Source organism: Phoca vitulina, unplaced genomic scaffold (genome assembly GCF_004348235.1).
Source record: "Phoca vitulina isolate PV1807 unplaced genomic scaffold, GSC_HSeal_1.0 scaffold1, whole genome shotgun sequence".
NCBI classification, from domain to species: Eukaryota; Metazoa; Chordata; class Mammalia; order Carnivora; family Phocidae; genus Phoca; species Phoca vitulina.
Window position 1 is genome coordinate 61,478,755 of NW_022589704.1, and position 24,319 is coordinate 61,503,073.

The window sequence follows — 24,319 nt, forward strand, 5'->3', positions numbered from 1 at the left end:
GGTAGGATTTACTCCAGGAATGCAAGGCTGTTTTAATATTTGAAAATCAATCGATGTTATCCACCAGATTAAAATGCTAAAGAAAAAAAAATCACATGATCGTATCAATTGGTATAGAAAAAGCATTTGACATAATTCAACACCCATTCATTATCAAAACTCTCAGAAAACTAGGAATAGACGGGAACCCCTCAACTTGATGAGGTACACCTACAAAACAACTACATCTAACACTATACTTTATAGTGAAAGAATGAAAGTTTTCTCCCTAAAACAGAAAACAAGGCAAAAATGTCCACTCTTACCACTCTATTCAACATAGCATGGGAAGTTCAAGTCAGTGCAGTAGGCTAATGAAGGAAATAAAAGGCATACAAAGGAGAAAGGAATATATGTGCCCCTAGCTTCAGATGACATGATTTTCTACATAGAAAATTCCAAGGAATCTACCAAAACAAAACCAAACAAAAACTTCCTGGAACTAATAAGTGAGTTTAGTAAGATTACAGGATATAAGATAAACATAGTGTATTTTTATATGTTATCAATAAACATTTGGAAATTGAAATTTAAAATGTAATACCACTTACATTTGCTCAAAACACAAATTAAATACGTAAGTGTAAGTCTAACAAAATATGTGCAGGAATTATATGCAGAAAACTACAGAATAATGATGAAAGAAATCAAAGAAGATCTAAGTAAACGGAAAGACACTGTATTCATGGAGTGGAAGAATCAATGTAGTAAAGATGCTAATACTTCACAAACTGATATATAGGTTTCACTCAATTCCTATCAAAATCCCAACAACATTTTCTGTAATATTGACAAGTTTACTCTAAAATCTATTTGGAAACATAAGAATTAGATAGTTAAGGGGCGCCTGAGTGGCTCAGTCGTTAGGCGTCTGCCTTCGGCTCAGGTCATGATCCTGGGGTCCTGGGATCCAGCCCCACGTTGGGCTGCCTGCTCTGCGGGAAGCCTGCTTCTCCCTCTCCCATTCCCCCTGCTTGTGTTTCCTCTCTCGCTATGTCTCTGTCAAATAAATAAATTTTAAAAATCTTTAAAAATAAATAAAAAAATAAAACAATGTAAAATTTTAAAAGAAAGAATTAGATAGTTAAGACGATATTTTCTTTTTTTTTTCCCTATGCCCAATGCGGGACTTGAACTCAAGACCTTGGGATCAAGAGTCACATGTTCTACCAACCGAGCCAGCCAGGCACCCCAAGTTTTTTTTTTTTCTTTTTAAGTAGGCTCCACAATTCTAGGCTTGAACTCACAACCCTAAGATCAAGACCTGAGCTGCGATCAAGAGTTAAGCGCTTAACTGACTGAGCCACCCAGGAACCCCACCCCAACACAATTTTTAAAAAGAAAAATAAAGTGGGAGGACTCAAAATACCTAATTTATTTTATAGCTTCAGTAATTGAGACTGTGTGGTACTGGAGGATGTCTAGATGTACAGGTTGATAGAACAGAGTAGAAAATCCAGAAATTGGCCCACACAAATAGACTCAACTTATTTTCAACAAAGGTGCAAAAGCAGTAATGGAGAAAGTGTAGCCTTTTCAGTGGATGGTGCTATAGTAAATTGGACATTCATAGAGAAGAAAAAACACTCCACCAAAACCTCAAATTTTATATAACAAATAATTCGATACAGATTCACAGATTAAAAATTAAATGGAAAACTATAAAACCTTCACCAAAAAAACATAGGAGCAAGTCTCTTTTAGTTTTAGGGCCAAAGAGTTCTTAGACTTGATGTCAGAAGATTGATCCATGAAGAGAAAAGTTGACAAACTGAACTTTATCAAAGTTGAAAACTTTTATTCTACAAAAGAGTGTTAAAAGGATGAAAAGACAAGCTGCATACTGAGAGAAAATGTTTAGAAACCACATATCTGACAAAGGATTAGTATCTAATATATATTAAGAAATCTCAAAACTCAGCTGTAAAAAAAAATTCAATTAGAAGATAGGCAAAAGAAATGAAAAGACATTTCACCAAAAGGGATATATAGATGGCAAATAAGCACATGAAGAAGTGTTCACCATCATTAGCCATTAAGGATGTGCAAATTAAAATCTTAATGAGATGTCACTATACACCTGTCTGAATAACTAAAATGAAAAATTGTGGCAACACCAAATGTTGGCGAGGCTGCAGAGAAACTGGATCACTCATACATGACTGATGGGAATGTAAAATGGTGTAGCCACTCTGGACAAGCTTGGAGTTTCTTAAAAAACTAAACATAGATTAACCATATGACCCAGTAATTGTGCTGCTGGGCATTTATCCCAGAGAAATCAAAACTTGTGTTCACACAAAAGCTGTACATTAATTTTCATAGCAGCTTTATTTGTAATAGACAAAAATTTGAAGGAACGCAGATGTTCTTCAGGGGGTGAATGTTTAAATGAACTCTGATGCATATATACCACAGCAATAAAAAGGAACAAATTATTAATACACACAACTTAGAAGGATCTCCAGAAAATTATGGTGAGTGAAAAAAAAGCCATTCCCCAAAGTTTACACACTGTATGCTTCCATTTATATGAAGTTCTTGAAATGGGAAGATTCTAGAAATGGAGAACAGATCAGTAGTTGCCAGGGGTTATGGAGGGAGTCAGGGCTAGAATGAACTAGGTGTGGCCAAAAGTGCAACATCATGGATATTCATGGTGATGGAAATGCTGTCTTCACTGTATCACTGTCAATATCCTAGTTGTGATACTGTACTATACTTTCGCAAAATGTAATCATTGGGGAAAACTAGGGAAAAGAGACACAGGATCTCTAAGTACAATTTTTTATAGTTATATACAAATTTACGATTATCTCAAAATAAAACCTTTACCTTAGAAAAAATTGCCTTCAACCTCAGTGAATTCACTGTCCTTCAATATACCTGGCTAGTTTCATTCATTCATTTGGCTCCACCTCCTTACTCCAGCCACCTCCTTCTCAACAGACACCACCACCACTAAGAGCTAACATTTTATTGGGCATTTGTTATGTAACAACTTTGTGTACTACATGCAGTAAGGACTTTATATGTATTAACTCATTTAATCTTCATAACAGACAACTTTGAATTTTATTATTCATAGGAAATAGCCTCAGACGCCACTCTGTCTAGTTTATCCTCATCCATCCATTTCTTTTTTTCTTCCCTTAATAATGAAAAATATCCATTCTCCAGATTAAGGGCAATCCTTTCACTTAGGCACAGGATCCTATCTTCTCAGGATTCTAACTCCTTCCAATATCCTTCTTGTATTTTATTTAAGATTTTTATTTTAGAGAGAGCGCGCGCGCACACGGGCGCACCGAGGAGGGGGAGGGGCAGGAGAGACTCTCCAGCCGACTGCGGCTGAGCTCTGAGCCCGCTTGGGGCTCCATCTCACCACCCTGACATCAAGACCTGAGCAGAAACCAAGAGTCCCACGCCTAAGGGACTGAACCATCAGCCTTCCCTAGCCTTCTTGTATTTTAAACGCCTGCCTTTCTATTAGAGCTATTTTGTCTGTATTTAGGTGTGCTCATATCTCCTGCTACCATTAAAAAACAAAACTTCCCCCAACCTTACTTAGCAGCAACCATTCTCACTTCTCTTTCCATAGCCACGTTCTTAAGAATTGCTCACATTTACTCTAATTCCTACACTTCCATTCATTTCACAGCCCACTACCACCTGGTTTGTGCTTCTCCTCCATGAAGGCTGACCTCTTTCCAGCGTTTGACACACTACCTATTCCTTCATTTAGAGTTTAGGCTGAGTTTAGGCTTCTCTGACATCTCTGACATCACCAACCTGTGAGTGTTAAGTGACACAGGTGACCTAAAAAGAGGAAAACAAATGTAAAATGAAGTACATTTGGCCAAGGAGGCAAAGGTGAGTGGCGAATGTTACTTTTTGAGAGGGGCCTCGTGAGACCGGAGACAGAAAGAGCCACACCAGGCATTAACACCAAGTGACCGCGACTTTTACCCTCACTTTCACCTTCTTTCTTCCCCCATTCTTTGAGGGCCTGCAGGTACTCAAAGAAAGCTACAGGGTTTGGGCGCTGTGACAGGCGGTGGGAGGCGGTTCCGTAGCTTCGAGAAGCGAGGGTACTACCGGTCGTGAGAACCCGGCGGGGATAGGAGTGGATGACGCTCCAGGGTAGCCGGCGGAACCTGTGCGCGGGGCCGCGGTTGCAGCTCCGCGCGGGGCTCCTGGGCAGCGGACACGAGCGCGCGTGCGTAGCAGCGCTTCCGGCCCCGGTCCCGGTCCCGGCGCCAGCAGTCTCCTGAAGTACCCGGACGCCGCTGGAAGAATCTTCGGTCGGCTGCAGGCCAGGCCGGGGCCGCCTCGGGTATCTGAGAAGCCCGAGACCGGCACAGTATATCCTGGAGGCGGGTCGAAGGCTGGCGGAAGACTCCGCCCGCTGCTGGAGCTGGAAGGAAAGCAGGAAGAGCCTGGGCTAGGTGTGCCCTTCGCTCCTGCCTCCCCAGCCCGGCCCCGGCCAGTGGCGCTGGAAAAGGGGTGGGGTGGGGTGGGGGTGGACTCGGGGGGGGGGGCAACGGGGGGAGATGCAGGTTAAATGGGTTTCTCTGCAGATCCAGTGCCGTTAAATCCGGCGAACTCACACTTAAAAAAAAAAAAAAAAATGAAGAAGTTAAGGCTTAAGGAACTAGAAAGTCGCCTGCAACAAGTGGATGGATTCGAAAAGCCCAAGTTACTTCTAGAACAGTATCCAACCAGGCCGCACATTGCAGGTAGGGCGGCTGGTGACCACGTCTTTGCTGCCCCGGGTTTGTCCTATCTACTTACTCCATAATGAAAATAGAACAGTTATTTGAATACAAAGAACGTCTAGAGGAATTCTGCTCTGAGATTACATACCACGTTAGAGACGACTTCCTTGACACCGCAGCTAAAGACAGTCGTCCCCCCCCCACTTTATTGTTTGACTGCTTGGTTTTCTGCATACCTCTTAACACTGTAAGACATCATTTTAATGTGTTTGTTTCTCTCATTACACTATAAACTCCTTAAGGGCAAAGAATTTGTCGGTCGTGCTCACAGAATTCCGTGTCTAGAAGAGTTCCTGATACTAGTTAGGAGCTCAGTACACATTTGCTAAGTAAGGATCAATTTTCTATTGCAACGAATTGCAAGTGCAAGAATTCCTGTGCTATACTCGCCCTAGAATGAATACTAGAGTTGGTAGCCAAAGGACTGCGTTTTAACAAATCCAGAATAGGTGCTATAAAGATGAGGATGCGTTTCAGTTTTTAGTGATCTGAGAGTCATCAGTGTTGCTTGATGCAAGGGATCGATACTGGGAGTGCAGGAGACAACCCAGGAAAAACCATATTTAGTAAACATTGCCAAAGTCATTGAGGAGTCTTGGGAAAATTAATTTGGGAATCCCTCCCAGCTTCAACATAGTTCTGTTTCTAAGCAGCCAATGAAAGTATATACCTGCACTTAACACCAACATATTATCATAATTCCAACCAAAAATTGGCACAAAACTGTGTCTGGGTTAAGACCTGTTTTCTCAATTTAGATGACTTCTCTAGTGTATTCTGGCTATAGGGTTTCTTAGTGAAGTCTAATTTTTTAAAAATATCCATTGCTCGGGCGCCTGGGTGGCTCAGTTGGTTAAGCGACTGCCTTCGGCTCAGGTCATGATCCTGGAGTCCCAGGATCGAGTCCCGCATCGGGCTCCCTGCTCAGCGGGGAGTCTGCTTCTCCCTCTGACCCTCCCCCCTCTCATGCTCTCTCTCTATCTCATTCTCTCTCTCAAATAAATAAATAAAATCTTTAAAAAAAAAATATCCATTGCTCATACCCAGGGTGTAACATGCACTTGGATGTGCTAATTCTTTGAGATACCAGCTTCAAAGTCACTAACACCGGTAGCAGTAATTGGGATAGCAGTCAGACTGAGATATCCCTCTAATTGTGTGGAGTTGTTTTTTTTTTTTTAAGATTTTATTTTTAAGTAATCTCTAAACCCAGTGTGGGGCCCGAACTCACAACCCTGAGATTGAGAGTCGCATGCTCCACCAGCTGAGCCAGCCAGGTGCCCCTAATTGTGTTTTTGATAAAACCTCTGGGTACTAGGGCTTCAGTGATGGCCAGTAGTTCTTGCTGGTTCACATATCCACAGGGAGAGATCAGTGGTTTAATTCATGCTTAACCTTTAGTATATATCCCAGACCTTTGTGTATTTGAAAGAACCCTTTCTGATCTCAGCAGTTTCTGCTCTGCTCCTCAGTTCTCATTAGATTATGAATATATGTGTCTGTAGATCATGAGTGTATCTGTCTAAAGGCTGTATTGTGGATATAGGACTTCTCCCATTCTAGCTTGTACTTAGGGTACCTGTGTTCTGGTGACAAACTTGTCAAAAAGTTCTGGGCCTTTTTAATGTTAATGCTTGTTCAATATTAGTGGTTCCCAGACTTACAGATTTCACAGATCAGTAAAATTTCAAAACAATTTTGGGGGACTGACTGATACAGGGTTGCCAAGTTTATATTTTGACAAGGAAAGGTATTTTTAAAACCTATTTACTCTTACCATCCTTGCAAAAATATTTCAACATCAAAGAAAGAACTGATGTATATGTGTGTGTGGCAATTTTGAATTTTGAACAGGCTGAGGAAAAAAACATTTTAACCTTATTTTTCTCATTTTATTTCAAAATTTTTGTCATTCTTGGCATTGTCACCAGAGTAGTTTTTGGGAACCACTGGTGTGTGTTATTGTTCCTTGTGGGGCCTCTTACTAATACCAAGATATTATACCTTATGGTTTTTGTTGTTGTTGTTATTGTTGTTTTAATAATCTGGAACACCATTTGGGGGAGGAATAATGCAAGATAAGAAATTGCATTAGTCATTTACATGAACTGGATTTTGGTCATCAACTTGCTCTTATTCCCTAATATGTTTTTTGATTTTTTAGCATGTATGCTCTATACAATCCATAATACATATGATGACATTGAAAATAAAGTGGTTGCAGATCTAGGATGTGGTTGTGGAGTTCTTAGCATCGGAACTGCAATGTTAGGAGCAGGGTAGGTGATCCTGTATATAATGTCTGGGTATAGGGTGGCCTGAATAAGAAACATAAATAGGATTAATTGAATTAGATTTATGGGACTCTACAGTATGAGATGAGGGGAGCAAGAATCTGATACTGAGTACATTTTGAATGAGCAGAACAGTAAAACAAAAAACAAAACATTAACAGCAGCTATCAGATGCCTCCCTTTTATACACACCTGAATTTCCAACCCTTGCCAGGTTGGGAAATCATGCTGTTGAAAGGCAACATTCACTCTTACTTTGCCAGTTGGGTTAAAAAGGTATATGGTTTTGATTTTGTTATTGTTTTGATTTGGGAACTGAAAGTAGTCATTCTTTATGTGTGTTCTGTATTTATAGGTTGTGTGTTGGATTTGACATAGATGAAGATGCATTGGAAGTATTTAATAGGAATGTGGAAGAGTTTGAGTTAACAAATGTTGACATGGTTCAATGTGATGTGTGCTCATTATCTAACAGAATGTCCAAGTCATTTGATACGGTAATTATGAATCCTCCCTTTGGGACCAAAAATAATAAAGGTTAGTAAAAAGACTCAGGTGTACTGATATATGTGTAGAAAAGCAAGTTTTAAAAGTCATTTTCTTATTGTTTGGGTTAAATGATTTTATCACTGTTCATTAAATAAACAATCTCTTACCTGTGTAATTACTACAATTTCAGTTTGTTTAGAAATTCAATTTTTCACTCTGTTTTCACCTATTTGTACTAAGTGAATAGTCTTATTAATTTACCATTTATACTTCACTGTCAAAAATGATTTACCTAACCCTTATAATTCTGTAAAGGATTTTATACTTTTAGAACCTCTTTTTAATGTCTTAACACACCGAGGGTTTCAACATGTGTTCATTAGTAATAGTGACTCACTGTGGCTATTTATCTTGTGTACGCTATAGGCAAGGAGGATAGAAAGTCTGTGAGAAGAAAAGACATGAACAGTTTATTTTTTTAAGATTTTATTCATTTATTTGAGAAAGCTATGGGGGGGGGGTCAAGGGAGGGACAGACGGAGAAGCAGACTCCCTGCTGAGTGGGGAGCTGGCCCCGGCTCAATCCCAGGACCTGCGGATCATGACCTGAGCCCAAGGCAGACACTTAACTAAGCCACCCAAGCACCCCGAAGACATAAATAATTTAAAGAGTTCTCCCTCCATCCTCTGCCTGATTCTGATTACTATGCTACCTGTTCTCTTCTCCCTTGAGAGTTGTTAATTTGGAACATTAAAATTTTTACTTTTGCCTTATTTAAAGAAGATAGTATAATTCTGGTTTCATTCTATCAACCTTAAAAGATAAATATTTTACTTTTCTTTTTAATTTATTTATTTGAGATAGAGCATGAACTGGGGGAGAGGGGGCAGAGGGAGAGGACGAAGCAGGTTCCCCACTGAGCAGGGAGCCAGATTCGATACAGGACTCAATCCCAGGATTCTGGGATCGTGACCTGAGCCGAAGGCAGACGCTTAACTGATTGAGCCACCCAGACGCCCCTATATTTTACTTTTTTGTATCTTGTCTTTTGGCAGGAAGAATATCAAGTGTCTATTTTGGAATTTGGGGAAAAAGTTTTTAAATACCTGGTATTCATTTAATATTGTTTTGATAACAGGTATATACATTTAAGTAAATATGAGCTTTTTCTACTCTTAACAGGGACAGATATGGCATTTCTGAAGACTGCTTTGGAAATGGCAAGAACAGCAGTATACTCTTTACACAAATCCTCCACTAGAGATGTAAGTTCAAATCATCACGATATTACTTCAAAATTCATGACAGTGTTTTAAGGATTTGCTGTGAATACTAATTACTTTTTAAACATCTGGCACTTAGAAACAATTTTCCCTCTAACTAGCTAGCATTTGTGACTAGTTTTCTTCCAGCCTATATAACTTCTTTTGTCAAAGATTTGCTCAGGCAGGAACTGTTACCAGGAGAGACTACAATTCAGTAGAGAAGTGTGGTATATCTAAGGTTACAATATATCCTAGTTTGCCTAACTCCTGGTAGTCCCATTGTCCCTTTGTGGCTTTGTGTGCATAAGGGAGGCAGTAAGACCTGATTTTTAAGAACACTGAGCCTGGAGCTAAATAAACTGATCTGAGTTCAGAACCTCTGCTTCCATTATTCTTGCCAGCAATGTAACATATGGGGGTGTAGAAGATATATTCTAGAAAACTGGGTATATTTTTTGTCAATAAAATAGTAACTAAGGACACACACTGCAGAGCCGGACTGCTGAGGTTCAAATCCAAACTACCACTTCCCTGTGTTATCTTGGTCTAGGTATTTTTCAGCTTCATCACCTATATATATAACTCACCTGTACTCTTATAATTGAAATGGCCTGGTTTCTTACTTTCAAAACCAGTCCAGTTGAAAATTTTTTAAGAGTCTAAATTCTAATGAAATTTTAAAAGCTTAAAAACTTAATATGAAGTATTAGCCAAAAAGCAAGTCTCAAAAAATTATTTTAAAAATCAGCTCACATTGGGGTGCCCGGGTGGCTCAGTTATTAAGCATCTGCCTTCGATTCGGCTCAGGTCATGGTCCCAGGGTCCTAGGATCGAGCCCCACATAGGGCTCCCTGCTGAGCAGGAAGACTGCTTCTCCCTCTCCCACTCCCCCTGCTTGTGTTCCTTCTCTCGCTGTGTCTCTGTCAAATAAATAAAATCTTAAAAAAAAAAATCAGCTCATATTAACATGTTGTTATCTTCAGCATATTCAAAAGAAAGCTGCAGAATGGAAAATCAAGATAGATATTATTGCAGGTAAGACAATTTTTAAGTTTCTCACAAAATACATCTAAACCCTAATTACTTAAGGTCAATAATACATTAGCCCAACCAGAATTTTATAGGTGCTAAGATGCCATAGAACATGTTTTTAGGGGCACCTGGGTGGCACAGTTAAGCGGCTGCCTTCGGCTCAGGTCATGATCCCAGAGTCCTGGGATCGAGCCCCTGCTCAGGGGGAGTCTGCTTCTCCCTCTCCCTCTGCCTCTCCCCCCATCTTGTGTGCTAATAAATAAAATCTTAAAAAAAAAAAAAAAGTTTTCAGTTTGACAAAATGTGAGGGGTTGGTAATGAATGGACTGGAAATGAAGACAGGGTATCAGTGTTTGCCTAAGACAATCCAATTTATGCATTTTGCTGAAAATTCCTAATAGCACCCAACTATTTGGTCACTCCAGGCTCAGACAGAACAATATATAGCATCATAGTGATGGTAGAGCTTGGGCTTGGGAGTGATGGAAAATACCACCAGATCATGCCTGCCTGCCTTTCCATTTCAATTTTCTAATTGTCCCTGGAGTCAGACAACATGAAGCTTTTTTCTTTTAGTGGGGGATAGGATATAATCTTCCACACTGTAAGTTAATGTTTGATACATTTTTATTAGCAAATTGGGTAATATTCACAAACATCAAAATGGGAAAAACATCACTAGAAGCTAACGATAATCCAAATAATTCTGAAGGCTGAAGTACAGTAAGGGGGAAATGTTCTTTACTTGATAATAAAGTGACTAGGATTAGCACTGTGGTGTTAACCATGTAACTAGTCCTATTCATAGTAATGTAATGTGGAAAAGTCTGTGTCAGTCCTATTTATCCAGTATTGTCATTCCTTACCTAGTTTAAGGTATTATAACATCAACTTAGAACAATTCCAAGTATACCAAGCCAGTGCCTTGCTACTCCACATGTGGTCCTCAGACCATCAGTATTGACATCCCTTGGGAGATGAGACTTGCAGAATTTCAGGATCTACCCAGACTTACTAAGTTATAATACACATTTTAAAAAGATTTATTTGAAGGTGATTTGATTACACATTGAAATTTGAGAGCTGTAACCTATAATTTATGTTGCAAAATATGAAGGATAGGCAGTCTATTGCCATCCCTCAAAATTGATGAGTAAGCTTAGAGAACCTATATAATTTCTTAGAGTAAGAAAAATGTATTTCACTTGAGAGCTTAATAGGAAAATAATTAGCTACTTACTACCAATATTAAAATCCAGACAAGAAATTTTAAAAAATAAGCATGATTATTATGATTGCTAGCTATAGATTATTAGGAAATTAGAAAGGTACTATCATCTTCTATCCAATTGTTATCCTTTCAAATTCTTCCCCATAACCTCAAATTTTGGCATAAATGACTAAAATAGCAGAAACACCAACCTCAGCCATGGCTAATCTTGGGAATATAAAGTCAGTCTTTGGATAAGTTAAAGTGACAGGTCTGAAGTGTTTTGCTTACCAAGGTTAAGTACTTCCTTAATTCTGTTTTAATTTACATATGTATGTATGTATATCAGGGATAGCAAATGAATTTTTATTCTTAGATGGCTTTTGTTTTATAGAGCTGCGATATGACCTGCCAGCATCATACAAATTTCATAAAAAGAAATCAGTAAGTCTCTTAATTCTGGCCTACCTACATTCAGTACTGAAGAACTTTTCAGTAAGTAATTATTTCCAATGTTATCAAGTTGCCTGAGTAAATACAGAACGCTAGCCTAGGAGGGAGAATAATTATCGATGGCATAACAGCCGATATTCTGGTGTAAGATATTCTTTCTCAAATGCTTTAGGCACAAAAATAAAAAAACTAAGTTTTTGCTCTTTTTATATAGTACATATTTTATTAGTTTGTACTAATACATTTTCATATTACAAAGGCAATTTAGTGGAAGAGTCTTTTGATATTTGAATCATTTGAAATAACACAAAACAGAACTATACATTTAAAAAAATCTTCATTTGGATAACAAAAAAAGACAAGTTAAACAACAAAAAAATTTCCTTTCTTACAGGTTGATATTGAAGTGGATCTAATTCGGTTTTCTTTTTAAAAGCCTCTAAAGACAAAAGCAGCTTAAAACCTAAGTAAGATGAATAAAAAATTTTTTTCACTAAACTACTGGTCTCCAGCACCATTTTCTGTTTTCTGTTGTTTTGGTGTAGGTTCTTCTTCTTTGTCTGTTTCTTCTCTTGCTCTTTTTACTGGTCCTATACAGTAACAGAATTTTTGTTAAGTTCACTAGATAAGCATTACTCTTTTAATATTGAGCATAATTAACAAAAATAATTCTGTTTAAAAAGCAACAACTTCCTGGGGCGCCTGAGTGGCTCAGTCGGGTTAAGTGTCTGCCTTAGGCTCAGGTCACAATCCCAAGCTCCCTGCTTAGTGGGGAGTGTGCTGCTCCCTCTGCCTCTGCCCATCCCCCCACTCATGCTTGCTCTCCTCTTTCAAATAAAATCTTTTTTTAAAAAAGCAACAACTGGGGCGCCTGGGTGGCTCAGTCGGTTAAGCGTCTGCCTTCGGCTCAGGTCATGATCCCAGGGTCATGGGATCGAGCCCCGCATCGGGCTCCCTGCTCAGCGGGAAGCCTGCTTCTCGTTCTCCCACTCCCCCTGCTTGTGTTCCCTCTCTCGCTGTGTCTCTCTCTGTCAAATAAATAAATAAAATTTAAAAAAATAAAATAAACAACAACTGGGGCGCCTGGGTGGCTCAGTTGTTAGGTGTCTGCCTTCAGCTCAGGTCATGATCCCGGAGTCCTGGGATCGGGTCCTGAATCGGTCTCCCTGCTCCACGAGCCTGCTTCTCCCTCTCCCTCTGCCTGCTGCTCCCCCTGCTGTGCTCGCTGTCAAATAAGTAAATAAAATCTTTAAAAAATAAATAAATAAGTAAAAATTTAAAAAGCAACAACTTCCCAACACCAATGAGAAGGCTTTCCTTTTAGTACAGATCTTCTGCTCTCTAAGCTTACCTTCCAAACATCTTTGTTTTCCACTTGTAAAGCTGTATAACTTGTATAAATCATAGTCCAAGAATGTCACTTATACAGAAGGTGAAAAACCACACTACTGTTCTTTCCTACAAATAATTTCTCATGAAAGTACCAAAGGACTTAGAAAAACTTACCAGATGCACCATCTTGATCATGTTCATCATCACTGTCAAATTTAGTTTTCTTGCCCTGAAACTGTACTTTTCCTTTAGCAGACCCAGTCTGGGCAGCTTTATTTCCCTTTCCTTTTCCTTTAAATCTGCGACCTATAGAAACATAATTGAGAAATCCATAAGAAATGTTTTAAATCTCTTTTCACTGTCTCTGAACAAGCAAATGAGTTAAAATAACCAATGGTCAAAGACAAATAGAACTAATGACCTTTTGATTTCCATTTGTTTAGAGATTCTTGTTGATCTTCTATGATTTTTTTCAGTGCTTCCTTTTCCACGTCTCCTTCTAGTACTTCCCACGTCACTTCTTTGTTCCTTAATTGTAGGTTACCACTATTTGCATCTTTGGCTTTATCCAGTGCTTCCTTAGCTTTTTCTTTAAAAAGAATTATCCCCTATACCAAAGACAGACAATGAAAGCCACAACCTTAAGTTTTTTTTTAGTTCCATAGTTAATTCCTTCACTCAAAAATTTTTCCTACCCTGCAAACCTTCTCTGTCATTATCAATTTCAATGAATTATAACTGAACTTCAGGAAGTTACCACAAAACTTGCAGTCACTAATACCAACAGTTATTCATAGCATAATTCAGAAAATATCAGACTTACATCCAGTGATGGCAATAACAAAATGGAAAGTAAATAACCAAGTAAAAACTATTTCATAAACACATTAATAAAAAAAATTGTTTTGTTTCTACTAATGTTGTCTTCTAAAAGTTAAGTTTCTATGGATTTTTAAACTAATTGCTAAAAAGCATACGAATGTTTCCAAACCTCTTTTGCTCCTCTGACAAAGTCTATCCATTTTATTTCACCATGACTTGAGAAAAGGATGTGCAAATCTTCTCTACAGGTCTGATCATCTAAGTCTCCTGAAAATTTCAGCAAGCAGCCAATCTTTTCTTCCAGAGATTTCTATAAAAACATACAAAGCAATAAAAAGTTTCTTAAAAGCAACCACAAACCAGAAATGGCTTAAATCACTCTATACCTAATACATGGAAAAAGCTAGATACTATTTTAAAGTAGTTTAACAGTTAGTGCATTTTCCTGTGTCATCCCTTGTTCTACAATGGCTTCTGATTTTAACTTACTTAATTTCTTCAACAAGTAATATTTACTATATGTATTAATTATATAAATCTAGTTACTAAGTTATTCTCTGGATAGGTAATGATTTTAAGCAATATTTAGGCTATGACTTTAATACAATGACAACTACAGACTTGCTCACGTATTTGCTTCAAAAAGTCCTCACTTTTTATTCTCATAAATTTGAAATATAGCTTTGGGTACCAATGATATATACTTACCATTTCAGCATTTTCTGCTAACTTTTGTTTTTCTTCTTGCTCTCTACAAAAGAAATGTTAATTAGAATGTTTCCATTTACTGTATGAGATAATTAAATCCTGATAAAGTTAACTTTGATCATGATCACACATTGCTGAATAACCAAAGCCAGTCGTTAGGTTTTCTGATTGCTCATGGCTAGAGTGCAACACAATGTGGCCCCCAGATTATCAAGGCAGCTTAAGATCTTAATGTTTCAGGAGCAAAAGAAAAGCCTACTGCTACTCATTTCAAAACTCATCATCAAGCTCCACTTCCCAGAACCACTAACTCTATCCCTGTTAAAGCTTTAAGGAATTAAAATGACTGGCTCAACGTACTTACTGTTTAGCTCGTAATTTAGCTTCCACTTTATTTTGCTTTCTTTCTTCATTTTTTTTTGCAAAGTAATCTTCCCTAAAGAACACAAAATACAGGGGCTGAGATCATGAGAACAAAAATAAGACAGCAAATTATTTTGAATGATTTAAGCACAGGAAGGAATATTAAATTCAAAAGATGCCAAGGAAGTTATTTAATAACAGTTTTACTAAAAACAATTCACATTTCATAAAACGTATACCTTTTAAAAGCATACACCTCAGTGGTTTTTAGTATATTCAGAATTGTACAACCATCACTACTATCTAATTTCAAAACAAAAAGAAACCTGATGTCCATACCAATCTCATTGATTTTATCATTCATGTATAGGGAAAAAAAGTAAACCAGGACTTCTGTAAATAACTTCTCATAGAATTTTCTATAGTGTTACTTTCACAAAAGGAGAAAATTCTATAATCTCTGAAACTCAAGAATAAGAGCAATTATGAAAATCATGTTAAAAAATACTTTTGAGAGTTAAAATTACACGATTCATCACAGTACATCTCTAAGTCCATCAGGTTTAGTACATGGCACTTCGAAGATTACATAATGTGAAAGTAGGGGACAATGGCCTAACTTTATCATAAAAATGCTCTGGTTTGTTCTAATTTTGGACACATACATACACACTAAAGAATGTGGTCCAAATCTGTATTAAATAATCCTTTGTACTAAACAAATGTAGGTATATATAGACTATGAGAAATAAGAACAGACTGGAAATTGGACAGGGATTGATTCTCTAACCACACAAAAGGCCAAATTTCACCGTCTAGCTTGATTATATGTATTAGATGCAAAAAAAACTCCCAAAACTTAACCTTTATTAACTGTTAATCGTGAAAAGGTATTAAAAAACTTCTTAAGGTCTCAAAGGACTAGTAGTTTCCACTAAGCAAATTTCAAGTGTTTATCAAAGAATGCCCAAGGATACTAAAAATACTGTCCTTACAGAGGATGCCATTCCATATTCTGTATCCCAGTGTGTCAATTCCATATAACTAAGTGGCCAAAAGAAACATCAGCATAAAGACTTACTTGAAAAGTATTAGCAGGTCTATATCTTTATACTTCTGGCCAGGGGTGTCAACAAACTTCTTAGCAGATTCAATACTATCAAACACAGCAAATATTGATCCCTATTAAAAGGGGAAGAAAACTCTTTTTTAAAAATGTCCCATATATTTTTCAACTAGGAAAAGTCTGTAACATCATACAACCATACCTTAAATGCTTTGTGTAATGTTCTTCTCATCTGAATATTTAGTACTTGACCTTTATCTTCTAACCATTCTTTTATGTCATCAAGGGTTGCATCAGTTGGGAAGCCTTTCTGTGAAGAGTAGAAAGAAATATACATATGCCTTCTCAGGTAAACAATTTATCAGAAATTCTGATTCATTTTGTCTTGAAACCAAGGCAGGATATACACATCTATCTATATCTCTGTCTCTTAAATGTTTAACAGCTCTGGTTAAGAGCTGAGCCACTGTTCTCTAGTCCAATAAAAGTGACTCATTTGGAATTTGCTTCAAAGTAATCCACTTGGGGGGCGCCAGGGTGGCTCAGTCAGGAAGACATCTACCTTCAGCTCAGGTCATGATCCTGGGGTCCTGGGAATCTTTCCCTCTGCCCCTCCCCCTGCTCCTCTCTCTCCCTCATTCTCTCAAGTATCACTCTCTCTCACATAAATAAATAAAATCTTCAAAATAATTCACTTGGGGCAGAGATAAAACTAGATCAATCATGTGTTAACTGTTGAAGGTGGATAATGGTACATTATATAGTCAATTGACCTTTGCAGGTCTTAAATTTTCCTGAATAAAAAAAATCTACTTAAGGGGCGCCTGGGTGGCTCAGTTGGTTAAGCGACTGCCTTCGGCTCGGGTCATGATCCTGGAGTCCCGGGATCGAGTCCCACATCGGGCTCCCTGCTCAGCGGGGAGTCTGCTTCTCCCTCTGACCCTCCTCCCTCTCATGCTCTCTGTCTCATTCTCTCTCTCGCCAATAAATAAAATCTTAAAAAAAAAAAAAAAAAACTACTTAAAAAATTCATATACTAAAAATTACTATCAAGTTTAGCTATTGACAAATAAGAAGTTGATAGGCACTGGGTGCTTACAACATGCCCAAGATTTTGTACAATGTTATATGGGTTTTCTATTAATTCTCACAAAAGTTCTATAAAGTAAAAAATATTATCCCCATTTATGAAGATAAGGCTTAGGCAGGTTAAGAACACTGCCCAAGAAGGGGCGCCTGAGTGGTTCAGTCGTTAGGCATCTGCCTTCGGCTCAGGTCATGGTCTCAGGTCCTGGGATCGAGCCCCACATCGGGCTCTCTGCTCCGCGGGAAGCCTGTTTCTCCCTCTCCTACTCCCCCTGCTTGTGTTCCCTCTCTCGCTGTGTCTCTGTCAAATAAATAAATAAAATCTTAAAAAAAAAAAAGAACATTGCCCAAGAACATACAGTAAGTGGTAAAGCTATGATTCCTGAGTCCTTATTCTTATCCACTATGTTTTTTCCTAAATTAAGATATTTAAGATATAATTAAATGTGTTAAAGGCCCACTTACAATATAAACAGATCTGTTTTTTACATCATTCTTATATTCATCAGTCACTTCAGGGAGGGGTTTGCTTGGAGATCTTCTGATTTTAGTTTTATCTTCACTTATTTCCATGAGTTCAGCCTTTGACTTGCTCAATGCTTCCACTATTACATTAAAGTCTGTTGTTAGACGGTTTAACCTGAAGAATATATATTTAAGCACTGTAAAACTTAGTGGTAGCACTTGTTTACAGAAAAATCTAAAGATGATTTAAAAAAGGTTTTTACTGGGGTGCCTGGGTGGCTCAGTTGGTTAAGCATCTGATTCTCGATCTCAGCTCAGGTCTTGATGTCAGGGTTGTGAGTTCAAGCCCTGTATTGGGCTCTACACTGGGTGTGGAGTCTACTTACAAAATAATAATAAATAAAATAAAATAATAATAAAGGTTTTACCTATTGAATTTTATCATTATCTCCAAAGGTACCCAGCCTTCATCCAGTTTGATCTGTTCCTTTAAAAATTTGTCTCGTGGCAAATTGAAGTCACCAAAATAATACTGCAAGATAATAACATTATATTTCAGAGCACTGTACAATAATGACTCTATTCCTGGAGTTTTTAATTACCATTACATCACCATGTTCTATTCTTTCAAAAATACATGCAATAAACATTTTCTCCTAAATACATGATAGTGAAACATTTATAATACAAATTAGCAGAAAGATAAAACTAAAAATTGATTACTGAAACAACACAATTAGCAGATATGTCAATAGACTATCAAGTATTAAAATAAAAACATAGTTAAGGACTTAGTATGTGAGAGGCCTCTTGTTTCAAATCAGTGTGTAAAGAACAGACTGTTAAAAAGAACTGGAATACATCGATTAATCACTCTAATTTTTACAAATTAAAAAATATCTGAGCGTTTATCTAATTTAAGCATAAAGGCACTCTCTCACTACAAAAGCAAAAAAAGACAAAAACAAAAAAAACTATACATGAAAAGACTCAGGTGTGACTACTTGGAATGCCAAAAGTAACAAAAAAATAAAAGACAAATAACAAAGAAGTTTGTTAATAATTCTTATAAATCAAGAGAGAAGAAAAAACCCTGAAAGCCCCAATAGAAAAATGGGTAAAGGACATCAAAAAAATTACTAAAAATAAGAATGTAATATAAACATATAAAAGTTGAACTTCATTATTAATCAAAGAAATGTAACTTAAAGCAATGAAATAGCATTTTTCACCTAACAAACTGGCCAAAATTCTAAAAACAAGAATACCTAGTATTGGCCTCAACACAGAGAAATGGTCATGCAGGACATGTAAACTGGCAGTAAGTATCAAAGGTTTTTAAAAATGTGCATAACCCTTGAGCCGGTACATCTTTTCCTAAGGGATTTTATCTTAAATCAGTAAACATGTTTACTAAGGTTTTTATATAAAGATAGTAAACATGAATTGGACAGCCACATGCAGAAGAATGAAAATGGACCATTTTCTTACACCATACACAAAAATAGACTCAAAATGGATGAAAGACCTAAATGTGAGACAGGAATCCATCAAAATCCTAGAGAACACAGGTAGCAACCTCTGTGACTTCAGCTGCACCAACTTCTTGCTGTCTACATCTCCACAGGCAAGGGAAATAAAGGCAAAAATGAACTATTCGGACTTCGTCAAGATAAAAAGCTTTTGCACAGCAAAGGAAACAGTCAACAAAACCAAAAGACAACCGAGAGAATAGGAGAAGATATTTGCAAATGTCTTATCAGATAAAGGGCTAGTATCCAAAATCTATAAAGAACTTACCAAACTTAGCACCCAAAGAACAAATAATCCAATCAAGAAATGGGCAGAAGACAGGAACAGACATTTCTCCAAAGACGACATACAAATGGCCAACAGGCACACGAAAAAATGCTCCACATCACTCGGCATCAGGGAAATACAAATCAAAACCACAATGAGATACCACCTCACACCAGAATGGCTAAAATTAACAAGTCAGGAAAGGACAGATGTTGGCGAGGGTGTGGAGAAAGGGGAGCCCTCTTACACTGCTGGTGGGAATGCAAGCTGGTATAGCCACTCTGGAAAACAGTATGGAGGTTCCCCAAGAAGTTAAAAATAGAGCTACCCTATGACCCAGCAATTGCACTACCAGGTATTTACCCAAAGGATACAAATGTAGTGATCCAAAGGGGCACCTGCACCCCAATGTATATAGCAGCAATGTCCACAATAGCCAAACTATGGAAAGAGCCCAGATGTCCATTGACGGATGAATGGATAAAGAAGATGTAGTGTATTATATACAATGGAATACTACTCGGCCATCAAAAAAAAAAAAATGAAATCTTTCCATTTGCAACGCTGTGAATGGAACTAGAGGGTATTATGCTAAGCGAAGTAAGTTAATCAGAGAAAGACCATTATTATATGACTCACTCCTACGTGGAATTTAAGAAACAAAACAGAGGAAAATAGAGGGAGGGAAAAATAAAACAAGATGTAATCAGAGAGGGAGACAAACCAGAAAAGACTCTTAACCATAGGAAACAAACTGAGGGTTGCTGGAGGGATGGAGTAATTGGGTGATGGACATTAAGGAGGGCACATGATGTAATGAGCACTGGGTGTTATATACAACTGATGAATCACTGAACTCTACCTCTGAAACTATTAATATACTATATGCTAATTAATTGAATTTATATTTAAAAAAGAAACTAATAAAAAAAGAAGTGAAGAGAAAAATGCTAATGTAAAATTGGATGGTGAATTAAACTTTTCTGTGTTAAGCTAATCTTAAGGCCGAAGTAGGGAAACATGCCAATAAAAATAGTGATTTGCTGATTTTTAAAGCGAAAGAAAGAAAGAAAGAAGATAGAAAGAAAAGAAAGAAAAAAGAAAGAAAGAAAGAAGATAGATATTCATCATGGAACTGTTACAGCTAAAAAATTAGAAATACCCTACAAATCAAATAGGGAATTGGGTAAATTACTGATGACATAAAACTTTACTCTCCCAAAATGCATCCCATGTTTGATGGGAGAAAGGGAAGGAAATAAAAATTATGTTAGTGTGAGCACTGACCACAAAGTGTGAAAGGGTATTCACCAAGCTCTTGACTTTGATTACTTCAGAAGGGTAGAATTTGAGAGGTGGCAGATTGTGAAAGGGACATTACTAACTTGGTCTATATACAGCTTTGTACAGTTCTAAATATTAAATGAATAGTTTGTAATTTTTCTTCACAATTATAATTAAATTAGTACAAAAAGTTGTAGCACAGGACATTTTAAATGGCGGAGAAGTGCAACTTTAGAAAAAAGTTCTGATAACTTCCAAAACCACTAAATAATATGATCTGAAGTTCCTTAGTAAGAACAGAAAACATTAAGCGAAAATTTCCCATGCAGCCATTATTGACACTGTAAAGCTTCCATTTAAATAGAATACCTAAGGTAAAAAAAAAAAAAAATGCTAAGACAACTGTAGAACAGTCTGCTTAACTGGGCAGAAAAACCTATTAGGACCTTCAAATAGATAAAGTGTTATTTAACAAGGGAAGGTACTTTACAAAATATTTTTATGTTCTCTTATTTATGTGCCAGAAACTCTTCTGAATGTTTTACATTTTATTAACTAATGTAATCTTCACCAACAACCTTATGAGGACAGTATTACTATTATCCTCAATTTATAGACTAGGAAACTAAAGCAAAAAGGTAACACTAGTCTGTAGTGTTACCTTTCGAAATGTTTGTAGGTCTTGGCTTTCATAAATTGGCTAATACAAAACTGTATACTATTTTAAGTTCATCTAATTCCAAGAATCAAAGACAAACCAGATATCTAATACTTTACACGAAACGTTTAAAGGGTCAATATAGTGAAATTAAATGTTCCTTCTGTATTTGTTTTGAGGCTCTACATTTCCTTTCAAAGAGCACATTTTTGCAGTTTAATGTCGTAAGAACCATACCTCAATTTGATGACAGATTTTGGCCTCCAGAGCAGCCATTTTTTCATTATCACCATTTTCAGCCATTGTGGCTATCTGTAAATTTTCCCAAATTGGCATAAAGAGTTATTATTTTTACATAACACTCAAGATTAGAAGAATGTTTTAAAATTATCAGTATCACATTGTTTTCTTAAAAATCAAGAATTTTTAATTTCACAGGTTCAATTTCTCTACTCAATTCTCAAATTTCAACAAGAAAATGTTGGAATAAGTAATGGAAAATTGAAAAGCTATAGATAACCTGCAACCCTTTCAGTAAATCACTGTTCCATCTCTATAACAAAGCAAGTAGTTATCTTCACTTAGCTGATCAAGAAAGCTTTTGGCAAAAAACTCCACTACTTACCATTTCCAGTTTTAAGCAGATCACCATCTGTCAGTATATTTTTATGCATCTCAGTCCTATTTGTTTGGTGTGGGTTGCAGTTCTTTTAAAATTAGTAACTGACTTACCAAAAATTTGTTATCAGCAAAGATTAAGTACCATAACTTTAGGATGAAAAAATGAAATATAACCATCAGGGTTAGATTAGATGCGGTATGTTAAGGAACACATGAAAATAATTTAAAAATCTGGGGACACTAAAATAATGTTAAGCTGAGGGTTTGTCTCCTAATTCACCAATATACTGGTTAACCTTACAGCCAGTTTCTTGTTTCACATCCCTGACATTAGCATTGCAGGAAAAAGTAAGGTTGTGAGATTGGTTTGCTAGGGATCACAAACCAAGTCTTCTGATTTCAAATCACTTGCCTCCAGTGCTCTATTAAACCACCCAGTTAGCCACATTTACAAAAGTATATCCATAAGAACTCATCAGGGTATCTGCCATTAGTTGACTCTAGTGAACTATCTTTGGTACACTTCTTGGAAGTATCGCTTTATAAACTGTAATTGCTATGCAATAATCTGGATGCACACTGGAAGCTCTTGTAATAGGGATTTGTATGGTGCCATCCCACTACAAAATTTACTCAAGTTTATGCAGTGTTTGTCGACCACAACCTACGTTCCTAAATTGTTACCATGATCTAGGGCCCCTTACAAAGCAAAGGGTGAGTGAGATAAAAGAACTGTTTGGTCCGTACGAGACTTCTTTGGCCTACCTAATTTTGGAACTTCGTCTCATGAGATACTTTTCCAGAGTGTACAACCAGAAGTGAAACATTACCTACACTTTTTCACTTCGCACAGAATCCTTGACGTGAGTGAATAAGGAACACTAAAACCCCCCCAGAGTGACGCCAGAGAACACCTGCGGCCCCCAATCCCCGACCTCCAGTTTGTCCCACAGGATTCAAGGGAGCCTCCGGCGATGAACTACCGCCAACCGCCTCAGAAACTTAACCAGTGGCCCGAGACGTCTGCCCCCCGCGACACCAGAAGGCAGGCAGGTAGGAAGTCTTAAAGACGCAGAAGGGATGCGGGCAGCGTCCGTCCAAAGGACCCGCCAGAGCCCAGTCCCAAAGCAACCACTGGCTCGCTTGGGCGCCAGCCTCGTGCGGGGAAAGCCCGGCTCCTGCATCAGGGACCAGGTCTGCACCTCGCCCCGGCACGCGCCCCTCCGCTCCCAGCCCAGCGCGCCGCCTCGGGCTGCGGCCCACGCGGCGCTCGCCCGAACATGCGGACGCCGAGGAGTGGACGCACCCGCGTGAGGCAACAAGGAAATGGAATGCGCCGTCGCCACTCAAAGCAGATGCTTTTGTACTTCTTCTCTTCAGCCACCGAGAGTTGCTCACCTTTAAGGTCCCGGTCCCACAAAGCCACGCCGCACAAACACCAACAGCCACAACAACGTCCCGACTTTCCAGCGCCGCCGGCTGGCCTACCGCGCGTGAGGAAGATGGGGGCCGTCCCGGCAGCCCTCGCGGCCCGCGTGGGCGGAGCTTCGGGTAAGGCAGGAGACGGCACAGCGCTAGGAGCTTGCGCGCCGGCCGCGGACTCCCACGGCCCGCGGAGTCCCGCCCCCACGCGGCTGAGGTGGGGTTCCAGTGCCCCGCAGGGCTTTGGAGAGGGTTAGGTTAGGTATTTATTGTTAAGCATTTCTGGACTGCTTTTGTATCTCCAATACTACTTACGCTTTTCGTGCATATGAAGTATTTGGCTTTTTTTCAGATTATACTTTTCCAAAAAAATTGTTTTAATGATCCGTATGTATATGTAACCTACATCGTGTTGTGATAGTTCTCAAAAAAATGGCAAGTGAAATTTTTTTAAAAATCAGAGATTCAGGAATCTTAGAGTTGAGAAAACAATAGAGTAGAGCGTTTAAGAGCTGGGAATCTGGAATCTGCCTGTGTTCAAATAACGGCTCACCTGTTTACAGGCTATGACGTAAGGCAAGTTACTAAACTTATCTATCCCTTATGTATAAAATGGGGCCAGTAATAACTACCACCTTCTTCGTACAGTTTTTGTGAGCGTTAAACGTGATACAACATGTACCTTGCTGGGAACTGCATAAAGCAGGAGGAGCAGATGATGTTAATTTAAAACAAAAAATGTGATTTTAGAAGATCAAAATGCCATCTAGTGCAGAAATCTATTGCCTCTGCTAGGGCCCTTTTCTACTAGTATACTTTTTGCACGATAATTTAGTCACTTAGAGGATTTTTTCTTGTGGTGAGGTCATCTATTTTTCCCTCAGTTTTCTTGAAAATTTGAGGTGATATTGGTGAAATGGCCTTTTAAGTGATCTCAGGGCTTTTTGGCAGTTCCAAAATAGATCAAATGTATTTATTTGTGGGGGGGGGGAAATGCAGTTATAGATTCAATCCAGACATTGCATCAAGCCGATAAGAAAAAATTAATAGTTATACTCAGGTAATTTAAATTCAAATTAATCAGGTTCTCTTTTATTTACTCAACAAATGCTTATCTAATCTCTACTTTCT

At 38.0% G+C, this 24,319-nt stretch overlaps 2 protein-coding genes across 4 annotated transcripts; one reads left to right on the forward strand and one right to left on the reverse strand.

The window, feature by feature from the left end:
• Positions 1-4,286: 4,286 nt before the first annotated feature.
• METTL5 (methyltransferase like 5) lies at positions 4,287-12,035 on the forward strand. 3 transcript variants are annotated; one of them, XM_032408414.1, is made up of 8 exons: positions 4,287-4,487; positions 4,620-4,778; positions 6,982-7,096; positions 7,467-7,648; positions 8,784-8,866; positions 9,850-9,901; positions 11,503-11,552; positions 11,956-12,035. In XM_032408414.1, exons 2-8 carry the CDS (start codon positions 4,670-4,672, stop codon positions 11,992-11,994), a joined length of 630 nt encoding a protein of 209 aa, XP_032264305.1. In that variant the 5' UTR covers positions 4,287-4,487; positions 4,620-4,669; the 3' UTR covers positions 11,995-12,035. The 3 variants fall into 3 exon arrangements, with proteins under 3 accessions (XP_032264305.1, XP_032264290.1, XP_032264297.1); XM_032408399.1 differs by having other exon boundaries at positions 11,503-11,603; positions 11,956-12,028; XM_032408406.1 differs by lacking the exon at positions 11,956-12,035 and having other exon boundaries at positions 11,503-11,662.
• On the reverse strand, positions 10,182-23,312 carry SSB (small RNA binding exonuclease protection factor La). The gene is made up of 12 exons (XM_032408384.1): positions 23,165-23,312; positions 21,383-21,457; positions 17,832-17,935; positions 17,404-17,578; positions 16,055-16,162; positions 15,868-15,968; positions 14,788-14,859; positions 14,424-14,466; positions 13,885-14,025; positions 13,315-13,501; positions 13,068-13,199; positions 10,182-12,151 (listed from the first exon to the last, which is right to left on the reverse strand). Exons 2-12 carry the CDS (start codon positions 21,446-21,448, stop codon positions 12,060-12,062), a joined length of 1,221 nt encoding a protein of 406 aa, XP_032264275.1. The 5' UTR covers positions 21,449-21,457; positions 23,165-23,312; the 3' UTR covers positions 10,182-12,059.
• Positions 23,313-24,319: the final 1,007 nt, after the last annotated feature.

Excerpts from the sequence above, each read along its gene's own strand:
- METTL5 (XM_032408399.1), top strand. The coding sequence starts at position 4,670 with ATGAAGAAGTTAAGGCTTAAGGAACTAGAAAGTCGCCTGCAACAAGTG. Across the intron at positions 4,779-6,981 it reads AACCAGGCCGCACATTGCAG|CATGTATGCTCTATACAATC; the intron begins GTAGGGCGGCTG and ends TTGATTTTTTAG. Across the intron at positions 9,902-11,502 it reads CAAGATAGATATTATTGCAG|AGCTGCGATATGACCTGCCA; the intron begins GTAAGACAATTT and ends TTTGTTTTATAG.
- SSB (XM_032408384.1), bottom strand. The coding sequence starts at position 21,448 with ATGGCTGAAAATGGTGATAATGAAAAAATGGCTGCTCTGGAGGCCAAA. Across the intron at positions 17,936-21,382 it reads AAATCTGTCATCAAATTGAG|TATTATTTTGGTGACTTCAA; the intron begins GTATGGTTCTTA and ends ATTATCTTGCAG. Across the intron at positions 14,467-14,787 it reads GCTAAATTACGAGCTAAACA|AGAGCAAGAAGAAAAACAAA; the intron begins GTAAGTACGTTG and ends TTTCTTTTGTAG.